At 36.8% G+C, this 12,196-nt stretch overlaps 1 protein-coding gene across 1 annotated transcript; it reads right to left on the bottom strand.

Annotated features, from left to right (window-relative positions):
* Positions 1-7,430: 7,430 nt before the first annotated feature.
* LOC148863813 (U-box domain-containing protein 11-like) lies at positions 7,431-11,298 on the bottom strand. Its single transcript, XM_088980069.1, has 4 exons — positions 10,436-11,298; positions 9,445-9,561; positions 8,932-9,366; positions 7,431-8,826 (listed from the first exon to the last, which is right to left on the bottom strand). The coding sequence occupies exons 1-4, from the start codon at positions 10,730-10,732 to the stop codon at positions 7,756-7,758; spliced, it is 1,920 nt and encodes a 639-aa protein (XP_088836195.1). The 5' UTR covers positions 10,733-11,298; the 3' UTR covers positions 7,431-7,755.
* Positions 11,299-12,196: the final 898 nt, after the last annotated feature.

Raw genomic sequence — 12,196 nt, 5'->3', positions numbered from 1 at the left:
AAATTGTTATTTTTCACCCTGCCCCTCATCCACACCTAATGTTTTGAATACAAATCCATTTTGACATGTCATCCTCCACTGCATGATTGCCCCTACAGGGATCCTCTTTTTCACTGTTCTGCTTCATGGGTTTAGCCAACATCCAATACAAGTCATTTTCATGATCATGGTTGACCAAATTTTCTTAATAAATGTAAAGAAGCTATCTATAGAAAATCAATGGATTCATATTTAAGTGAAGATATGGTAGCTCATATCGGCAAGCACTATTTGTGGAGGGAGTCAAAGGTCAGGCGAGTAGGTTTTGTCAGTTGCATGGGCACTCAAGGTGATGTTTCCCAATGCATAGAAGTCTCACAGTGGACAATAGTGGACCATTTCTCTCTCTCCACACACAAACTAAAGTTTTGAATGTTGAATGCATCTTTGCTTAACAACTTTTTCCCTTTTATCTGACTTGCCTATTGGATATATATATTCTAATAATGTCATATAGTTGGTGGGACGTGCATCTTTTGTAAGTCAACCATGGATTGGCATAATCACAATGAATAGAGAAATGCCACTGAATTTTAATAGAGGACACGAAGGTAAATAACCACAGCCTTGACTATAGAGAATCGGAGTGCAATAAACTAGAAGGTACCTGGGGCTTAGGTGGTAAAGTAGGTGGACATAAGCCTACTAACCTGGGATCTCCTATCTTCACCCTCTCCACTCCAACCTCCAAATTAGCCAAGGAAGAAAGGTTGAATCAACTTTGATCAAACCTAACACCGGAGAACCTGAATTTCTCTACCTCTTCTCTATATTTTTACTCCTCTTTTGTATAGCAAGGTGCATTTTCGGAATATTAGGTTCCGGAATCTTTTTAAACACATCAGACGATCACCTTTCTGCCATCCTCATTTTTCATGCCATTTGCAGTCCAGGGATTTAACAAACAATATAGAAAAACTAAAAGGCTCTTGTTTTCATGTTTACCAGTATTCCTGGTATATCCATATATGTACACTACTGAACTCAACTAAGCTTTATAATAACCATTTGGGATCAACAACAAGAATCTTGACCACCATCTCTCTTTAGTCTACACAAAAACAATCCAGAGAAGATCTATAACTTTTTAATAGCTTTAATCTTATTTTTCAACAAAGAAGTTATTTTTCTCACACATGAAGCAGGACAAAGCAAATGGTTTACCAGTATTTAAGTAAAGGGATGTACTCTGCCTTGATACCGTGGACATCCTATAGAGGGTATCTAGAGTTGATGCAAGAGAACTCATATTGGAAAGGTCAATTGGCTGAGTTTTTATCTTTGCTCATGGGGACAGTAATGATGCAGAGAACGAAAATGAATAAAAAGGGAAACTGTTTATATTTATATTTAGGTTTTGTTTGGTATCATTGTTGTTACATTTTTTTTGTGTATCAATTTATATTTATATTTTAGTTTTGTTTTTCAAAATTCAGGGGGGGGGGGGTTGTAGGGGTGTCAATCAACGATCCAATCCGATCCAAACCTTATCAATTATTGGATTGGTCCAATCCAAAATAAATTGGTCCATATTCTTATTGGTCTGAATTGGATCTAAAACAACTTTCCAATAATACAATCATGATGCCAAACCCTTGCCCAATTTGAAAGCAATCAAAACTGAAGCTAGCATAAAATCACTCTATGAAAGTGCTCTTACGAAATCACTTTTACAAAAGTACTTTTACAAAAAGCATTTTTATAAAAGTATTTTTACATGAAATCACTTTTATGAAAGCACTTTTACAAAAGAATTTTTATGAAAGTACTTTTACAAAAGTGCTTTTTCAATGCCAAAAGGGTATATTTTTGTAATTTTCAGATTTTCTTAATTTTAATATATTTTTGTAATTTTTTATATGTTTTATTTTTTTATATAATTTTTTATATTTCACTGAGTTTGGATCGGATCCAATCCAGTCCATTTACATTTTAATAGATTGAATTGGATTGGATTTGGTTTTGTATTGGATTTGGACTGGATTGGGTCCAGTCCACTTGTAAGTGGATTCACATTGGACTGGGTCGGGTTGGACCAAATCCCGTCCAATTGACACCTCTATTGGAAATGATGTTTATTAACATTTAAAATAGGTTTTTTAAATAAAAACCTTAAAAGCAAGGTGTCAGTACCCTGCTGATATGATACGTATCGGCTGATACGTTGCGAATTTTGATCCTTGCCTGAAACATTTTGGATTTGATCAATACAAATTGGTAAAAGATATGTATTATCACATTACATATGAGTCATTTCAGGTAGAATAATTAGTACCATTGTAGTTTCTGCCTGAAACGTCAATTTGACATGTCTACAAACAGCCTCACAGACATTACATCAGAAGGTGATGAGAGATCACCCAAAACTAAAAAGGAAAGATGAAACTAAACAAATACAACTCAGGATCCTCCATCATATCCTTAAAGTTGCCCACTAATTGAACCCCAGAATAAATTTAAATACCATATCAACCCAATCTGCCAATTCCTTGAAACCTTATCCAAACATCAATCCCCATCTCATTTAACCAAAAAACAGCCCTATTTCCCCTCCCCTTCTCTTCAACCTCCATGTTCACTGGCCTTATCATCACTTCTTCAATTCCATGAATATTTTCCTTGCAAACTCTTCCCCACCAAAGAAGAAAAGATCAATAATTACTTGCTCGAACTTATGCATCAACCACTTCTTCCATCCTAATCTTCTTCTTGACTGCTCTTACTTGATCCGCAATCTGTTCGCCATCACTCTCTTGCAACTCCAAACATTCCTCCCCCTGATCTGAACCAGTATTATTATGATCTAGCTCTGTTTCCTTAGGTAGTATTTCATTAGGAGAAGCCCCCATCTCCAAAAGTGTTTGATGATTGATCCTGCTTAGATGTTAAACCTTCATCCTCCCCTTCATTATTTCTAGTTTTGACTTTCATCCTCTTCCTTTTATACATACTCTTGTTGCAAGGATCTGCTCCAAAGAGACCCTCTTTCAACCGAGAGAAAACCTCCATTACATGAACCAATTGACTTGGTCCCTATAAACTTTTTGGATTCAATGGAATTTTGCCTTTGGTTTTATCCCCTTGTATCACTCCATCCCTACTTGCCACCATAGCAGACTTCCCTTCACTTTCAGTAACTCTAGTATCAAACCCAACATCTTGGTGCTCCTTCAATGCACTTTTAAGGTATGCTGTTTCAATTATAAATAGCCTCAAATGACAGTTCTATGCCAATTTGTTTTGATTGACTCAAAACATTTCAGGTAGAAACAGCAACGGTACAAAACACAACCTTAGAGCTTTTGGGGGCAAATTAGACCTTTTCACATCGGGTTGGCAAGGCTCCAACAAGCTCCACCAACCCAGGACATCTCTAGAGGGATCTTAAAGAAGAAAATTAGTGGTCTTTGGGTGAAAATAAGGTCAGCAGTTTAAAGTTATTTCATTAAATAGTTATCAGATCTGGAAAGCATTTCTATAATTTTTTATTTTTTTTCAAAAAAAAAATCAAACTCGGAGATATCTTTTATTTTATTACTTTTAGTGTCTGTCAATCAGTTGAAAGATGTCTTTTTGGGTGTCTAAATTTTTAGGAAGTATACATTGGTTGTCTTGTGGAATCTCCTTGGAGCACAGATTGGAATCATGTTACTTTTATTAAAACTTGTCTATTTTACTTTATGTTCAATCGAGATTGAGATCTTTTGAATCAGAAGTGACTCAGAAAAGTTGCACTCATTTTATTGACAAGGTATCAGTGGCTGACAAGATTGAGTTTAGAGTACACACTTCCTTTTTGAGTCTTATTTGAAGTAGGGAAGTGAACTATCCAATCCTTTTACCTGAAGCCTATAGATGTGCAATTTTTTAAATTGGATAGTGAGCAAACCAGAATACAGAATAAAATCTTACATTCGGTTTATTGTAAAACTTATTTCCTTCACTCTGTCTTACACCTTTTATTGGGGGTTTAAAGTAAAATTTAAATATGCAATTAGTCCATTTTCTCCCATTTTTCTAGATCTAAAATCCGTCTTGGATTAAAGTCTGGAGGTATCCAATTGTCATGGGCAATGATTTATTCCTATTCAATACATTACATAGACAAGATTCAAGGTACAAATTTTGATATCTAAGCTATGCTTTTAAAAATAACAGCAGTGTGCCAAGAAGCAGTTGCTCACCATCAAGCATAAAATCCTCCTATTCCTGAACATGGCATGCATGAGTAAGCCAGGAAAGCTTTAGGGTATGAGCCAATAATAAAAGTAGGTATGGAATGTAATGAAAAGCCAAAGCCAATCCCATGGCCCATTCAGTAATTTGTTGCATAATTAGAGAAAATTTTTTACATCAAGATGGACATGCAAATTGCCAAAAATGACAATATTGTATTATGGTCAATCGACAGTTCCTATTTATTTTGGCAATGAAAAATAAAAATATCATTAGCTGGAATTCTTTCCTTTTGATGATTTCCTGATTATGTCTTGAAGAGGCATCAACTTCTTCTCTGACACTATAAGACTCAACGTTCAATTTTTCACAACTAGGAGAGAAAGATGCAGACCAAGAAAAGGAAGAGAAGAAAAAAGACTGACACAGAGTTTAGATCTTTCTTGGGAAAAAGTTGGTTTTTCACATTTTGGTATATGAGGTTTCTAAGTGCCTCACCAACATAGGCAATATTTAGAAGACTCTTAAAGAAAAAGAAAAATAAGAAAAAGCAGACTCTGAAGAATACAAATGTTTTTGGGAAAATATCATATGTAGTATAAAGTTATTTAGTTACAGAGTTTTGGGATCTAGAAGAATTTTTTTTAAGGTCCACTGTACAAAAAGTATTTGTGCAAATATAAGTTAAAAAAAGGACCTCAAAAGAAATTCACCCTCAAAAAAGAAACATTCAAAGTGTCCAACAGCCCTGTTGACCACTTCTGCTTATGAAGAGATTTTTTGCTCAAAATTTTGCAGTTTCTCTCAAACCAGATTGCCTATAAAATTGCCAAGGAAATGGCTAACCAACAAACTTTCCCTTCTTTAGTCATACCGACAACCTGCCATTTAACAATGCCTTCACTGAATTCAGGAAACACCACTTCAGATCTACTGCCTTGAGAAAATGGTTCCACATGATTCCACTGAATTTACGGTGCAAGAAAAGATGATTTGAGGTCTCGACCTCTTGGTTGCAAAGGGACCACAGCAGGTCTGTAATGTTGAAACTATTCTTCCACAGCAGGTCTGTAATGCTGCAGACCTCCAGATTGCTTGGCTAGGAAAAGACTCCCCGGGTTCACCCACTAGGCCCAGATAGAAGGATTTAACAGTGAAAACACCTGAAAGGTTCCAGCTTCAAACTCTTGAATCCTGGGACTCCAGATTTTGATGATCATTCTGGAGCAAAGCCAACAAATCTGAAATCATTCCTAGCTCCCAGTCATTAAAATTCCTTCTAAAAGAAGGATACCAGAAATATCTATTGCCATACCACAAAAGACTCGGCTACTGTGGCCTCTTTATTTTTCTGCCAAACTAAAAAGGGCTGGAAACAGGTCTTTTAGACTTCTGTCACCACACCAAGGATCAAGCCAGAAACGCAGCCTCCTTCCATCTCCCAACTTGTAACCCAAACCTTTACAAAAATGAGTGAAATTTTTTAGATTCCCCTTCAAACCTCACCAGCAGCAGAATGGAGGTTTCTGCATCCCAGCCATTGCTTCTAACCCCTCCTTGCTTCTAGAAGAGTATTTTCATAATTTTCGGATTTGAAAAGATTTTGAATTTCAATTTTTATTAGGTGCTGATATTTATGGTGCCTAGAAAATTGAGGAACTGTCTAGTGGCTGCCTTTTAGGATTTAAAAGGTTTTTCTTAGACATAAAATTAAAACCAAATCACTTATCTTCAAACTTACTTGTCATAGGTCAAAGTTTGTCTGTTTTTTCTTGATTTAAGTGTACTAATGAGACCAAGATGTTTTGAATTTGATTTGAATTGATAAAGTTATTTGAAGTAGGAAAATGGGCTGGCAAATCTTTCTTCCCAGAGTCCACAAGTACATGATTTTGTAAGTTTGTTTTAAGTTAATTTGGATATGGAATATAAATTTTAATTTGTCCTACTGGGAGCCATATCTTTTCTCTTCTCTTTTTCCCTTCTTCTAAATGTATCAGCTCTTCTGCTCTATCTCTTTCTTTCTAGTTTTACTCAAGGATATAAGATTTTTTTTTCCATTATTTCTCCTCTTATTGAATCGTATAGATCCGAAATTAGTCCTCTCTCATTTCACCATTGCTAATTTTATAGGACACCCTCTCCAGTCCTACATCAAGTAGTGGACTTCCATATACCAAGGTTGACTTTCTATGTTTTTGAGTTTTTGAAGCATTGAGATACCATATAAGGTTGGCTATCTCTTTTCTCACATCTATATAAGGTTGTCTATTTTACATGGTGACTATTGAACCTACTTCTTCTCCCATTAATTTTCTATTTAAATAGCATATTACAAATGCCAGTGCAATTGATTTAAGCTGAGAACATTCTTTTAAACTTATTGTTCTCATTATCAATTGATTCAAACTGACAAACTTAAAGCAAGATAAAAATAAATAAATAAGCTACTAGAATTCCCTTGGTGGCAACAGAATTCACATAAAATAGATACTAACTCGTGAATGTCAAAAATACCTGTTGAATAAAAAAAAAACATTTCTACCTAGGAAACATAAACTAATATTGAAGTAGTGTGTCAATAATCTGATCACAGATTTTCTATTTTTGTTAAATAACGTCGAGTATATCAGAATAAAAAAATTAATCACCTATGATGGGACTCATACCCATGACTATAGAATCAAGACTCTTGTTTTAGATTTGGATATGCTCAGAGCTTTATATACTATAGCAGTCATTTGAGGATGCGAGGGGTTAGAAACACATCATTCTTAGGGTCAATGCTGGCAATGAAATTAATAACTTGGGAACAAACTTTGCAGGCAGACTTCTTTTTACAGAAGGTCTCCTTATGAACTCTGACACATTTCCAGAACTAGGGTTACATGTTTTTTATTGCATGGACAGGTTGTCAAAAATGTCCTTCACTTTTGTGGTGGAGTAGATTTTCTGGACCTAAGCGTAAAATTTGTCATTGCTTTGGAAAATAACATACTTCCACTGCATTCAAATTCAACATGTAGGTTACGAATTTTAGACAATAATTTTAATTAGTATGTCCAAGGTGTGGTTTATGAGTTACAACTTACTATGTTTGACTTGACTACTGGCAGAAGACAGTGGCAACATGATTCAAGGCAAGTCAATTAACATGGAGAGTTGGACTGTATCCAAAACAAATAGAAATACTTGAAACAAAAATGGGTTAATAATTAACAACAAGGAAGCTTTCTTTCTGTGTCAGAATTTAATATTCAACAATATCAATATGTACCAAAATTTCTTCCACAATGGATCTGATTGGGAAAAAAAAAAGAAAGGGTGCCTATATATTGGAATGGACAACTACAAACATAAATGAATTTCTTTTATGCTTGCACAGCAAAAAAAAAATTACACAGAAAACCATGAGAAAGGTTTCACCTCTCATGTTTTTATCTTCATTTTTCACACTTGAAAAAGAATAGAATGTTATTATTCATTGTCAGGATGGGAAGAAAGGAAAAGAATGAAATCCTTTAAAGCAATACTACACTCTCAAAGCTGCTTCAACTTACAAAGAAGCTCCAATAATGAAGCAGCCTTGCGCTTAGCCCTCTCTGTGCCACTCTTAGCTAGCTCAGTAAGTGGTATGACAGCACCAAGCCTTCCTATACAGGCAAGATTCTCATCATTTTTCTTGCACAAGGAAAGCAAAATGGCTGCTGCATTCTCCTTGTTGCGTGGCATACCTGTTCTTATCAAGTCTATCAAAACAGGAATGGTGCTGGCCTTTGCTATGGCAATCTTACCTTCTTGATGACTAGCAAGAACTGATAGGATAGCCAGAGCTTCATCAACCATGCAACTGCTAGAATTTGTGAGCATCTTCATCAGTGGTATGAGAATCCCTGCCCTCACTGCACGACCTCTGTTCCCTTGATAAATGCACAAGTTGAATAATGCTGTTGCAGCGTCTTTCTTCCCTCTCAAGTTTCCATTTGAAAGCAACTCTATCAAGGCTGGTATTGCCCCAGATGCCCCAATAATTATCTTGTTCTCATCTGCAAGTGATAAGCTAAAAAGTGTTGCTGCTGCATTCTCCCTAGCTTCCATGCTTCCCATTCTGAGGACTTGGACAATTGAAGGAACAGCCCCAGCAAGCATTATGAGTTCCTTGTTGTTTTCATATATAGAAAGGTTGAGAATGCAAGTGACAACATTCTCTTGTGTCCTCACATCTTCCGTGGTTAACAGGTTAACCAAAAGAGGAATAGCACCAGCTTCTGCTATCAGTATCCTATTGTTAGTGCTTCTCTTTGAAAGGGAACGGATTTCAGTGGCAGCACTTCTCTGATCCTCAACAGACCGGCTTGAGAGCTTATGGACCAGAGCGTCAATGACTGCTTTTTCCTCATTAACATCTTGAAATGATCCATCACTTTTTCTAATTCTCCCACTTCTGGATCCCATTGGATGCTCAATATTGTTCTTTTTACACCATTGTGCAATTAGACTTCTCAAAACATAATTTGGAGTCAATGTCAAATTTTGGAGGTTCTGCTGAGTTTTAGGACATGTTTTATGGCCGCTGTCTATCCATCTTTGTATATAAGACCTTTCATAAGTCTGCAGCATCAAGAGAATGCAGGATAAATTCAACTGAGTTTCTAAGGTTACTGAGAAATAAAGTCAAAGACAAATACTAATAACATCTGAAACACTAAAAGATACCTGTCCCGTGGCCACAATGACAGGATCTCTCATCAGCTCAAGTGATATAGGGCAACGGAAATCATCAGGAATTGTGACAGGTTCTGTCTTCTTAGTTTCCATTGAATTACTGCTGTCTAAGTTGTCTGACTTTTTATTGTCATCTTCGTTTAATTTGCACACCTGTGATGATGTCAAGAACCTCTTGGATCTTTCACATTCATGTATCATCTGTTCGATGTTATGCCCAATCTTACCATTACCTTTTGTAACAATATCCCCCATTTCTTGACATTCATGATCAACATTAGCTATGTTTTCAAATGCCCCTTCACCTGTTTCTGGTATATCAGGTTCTTGATCAACTGGCTCAGATAAGACAGACCACAATGTTCTTGAATCTGGCGACCCATTTCTTTCTGCTGCTCTTCTCAATTGTGATCTTACCAATTCAACCTAACAAGAAAAAAATAAGTTAGGGGAGAGATAAGAGAAGTCAAGCTTCAAGAAAGCCATATATTTCTCAACTTCTACCTGTTCCCAAACCTCCTCTGATACGTTGAAATGATCATATGGTATGTTCCCTAATGCTTTGTCCAACTGCCACGTTATACATTGGAATCTAAGGGAGATTTCCTTGGCACATAAGTCCTAAATAAAGCAATAACAAGGTTTAGACGACAACCAAAAAGATTTTGAGGTTATAAGCACAAAATCAGTAAGATCATAATGACTATCTTTCCAAGTTTCATAATTGATAGCAAAGACAGTTGCTGAGATGTAACCACCAGTCAAAAATGAACTATTCATTGGCAACAGAACCAGGGCCAGATGATTATGGAGGATTGACCTCAAATTTACATGTGTCATTGCTAATAACAGCAATTACAAAGAAAACTTCAGGCAATTTATAATTTTTCATCAGAACAACCCTAATGGAGAAAACCATGAGTTCTTTCTCATCCAAAAGTTCTATTATCCATTACCTCACAATTCAATCCTGACAATGAGAATAGCGCAAATAAGAGCATATTCAAAGATAAGAATATAATTAAGAAATTCAAATTAGTTGAACCATTGTGAAGGTACCAACTGGCTCAGTTGGGAAGGTCTCTAGCTGGTTGTAATGGAGACTTGGGATTGATCCCGCCTTCACAATGAGTTCTGCACAACAATATGTCTAACAGGTCTCCTGCACAAGGAGATAGGACATCTTTTGAAAGGAAATTGGAAAGGAGAAGGCAGCACATCTGAAAATTTCACTAAGTAACACAAGTTAGGTTTGCAAATTCACCGATGAAATTAGATATTTCAGGAAAATCAGGAAGCTTACGTTCTGCAGATACTCATTCAAGTTACTTCACGAAACCAATGCACAACAAGAGGGATATAAAGAGGTATCGCTTTAATATCAACCATATATGGACTAATACGGCGGCCAATCTAAAATTGGATAAGAGTACACAACGGTTCCGAACAAATTATTGAAATTCAATCGATGAAACAACCGGTAAAACAGACTTACATGAGAGGTCCCGGAATCATAATTAGCAGCAATCGAAAGCAGCAGTTTAGCCGCCTTGAGGGCCACGAGCAGATCGTTGAAGCAAGAGGAGGATGAGGTGGATGTGGAAGCCGAGAAATGGCCATGAATTCCCTTGAAGTCCCTGATCTCCTCAAACAAGTAGGAGAGGAGTGCAATTCTCCGGCAAAGATCCGAGCATTCTTTCTTGTAAACATCTCCAAAGGCACCGATCCTTCCAATGTCCTGAACGAGGTTGAGTAGAGCCTGACCGAAGCGAGGGACGTCTACCCCGGCCATGGCCAGATCGACGACAATCTTCCTACTTGTGCCTCTGTCTCTTTCCCTGTGTGTTGCTTGTATATACAGGCAGAGAAAGTAATGGTGATAAGCCCGTGAAATTATAAATAACAGCAACCATAAGAATATGGAGAATGTCGATTGTCATAATGGGCAAGGATTCATCAGTGTATTAAGATATAAGATTACAGGAGAGAGAGAGGAGAGAGAGAGAGAGAGAGAGAGAGGAAACCGAGATTCTCGGAACGACGAAAAATTATGTAAAAACAAGAGAATACAGTTGGCTTCAGAATATTCTGAATTGGAGGACAGCGCTAAAAGGGTTCAAGGCTGTAAAGAAAAGAAGAGTTTTTTTTTTTCTTCTAAAGGGTAGTAGAGACTGGTTCATCAGAGAGAGAGATGGTCGTTTTTAGTTTTTACAGTTAAATAAAAATCCACTCTTTTAATTATACAGGGATGTCAGTGGGTCGGGTTAAGTGACAACCTGCACTTACCCGACTGCCTTAGGCCCTTAATCAATATTTGAGTAGGGTTCGTGTTGAGGGAAACCATGATAAACGCCCATCCCATTCCCATAACCCTACAACCCTGATGGCACTGAGCCTGGATCTGCTGCTCGCTTCTGCGCCGTGTGTAATGGAATGGGACGGGCCGGGCCAGGTCAGGTCAGGACTGTCAGGTTCAATAATTCCTCTTCGTTTAGTCGGGTCAGTAACTTGGAGTTAAGCGAACACATACCTAACCCGACCTGTTGTATGCTATTAGGGTTTCGCACAAATCTGGACTGTCAATCAGTGGACAATAATTGAAATAGTAGAACCCGGTAATTGTGCAGTGGATGATTGAGTTGAGGATAATTGAGGTGGGTCCAGTCCAGGTGGGGCAATTGATTAGGATGCATATTAGTAGGTGTGGGACGGGATGACAGTTTTGGTAACCGGGCGTTGAATCCTTTGAAGTTTGAAGTTTGAACAACTACAAACCGAACACATCACCCATTAAATGGTTATGATGGGTTTAAAGGAAAAGGTAGGAAAAGAAAGGAAAACATAGAAAAATCTATACAAAATTTGTAATGATTTTCTTACATTTCCCTTCCTTTTTCTACTTTATCCTTCAAACCAAATATAGCAAACACAAAACCAAGCTGCAAGCTAAGCTGTAACTGGAGCGGAACTCTGAAGAGAAGACTTTGGAGTAGGAGCGGGAGTAGGAAAGGGGTTGGTCTTGGTCAGTTTTATTTGATTTTTTATTTTTATTATCTGTACTATATATATATATATATATATATATATATATATATATGTCTAAACACAAAACCAAGCTGCAAGCTAAGCTGTAACTGGAGTCTGGACTCTCAAGAGAAGACTTAGGAGTAGGAGTAGGTGATTTTATATTTTTATTATCTATACTATATCAATGTTTCGTCATTCACTTTTCATTTTTATCCTTTATCATGTTTTT

This window comes from Nelumbo lutea, chromosome 3 (assembly GCF_056320005.1).
Source record: "Nelumbo lutea isolate HS-2025 chromosome 3, American lotus-T2T, whole genome shotgun sequence".
Taxonomy (NCBI): Eukaryota; Viridiplantae; Streptophyta; class Magnoliopsida; order Proteales; family Nelumbonaceae; genus Nelumbo; species Nelumbo lutea.
Note: the sequence above shows the minus strand (reverse complement) of the source record. Positions and strands in the feature narration are given on the sequence as shown.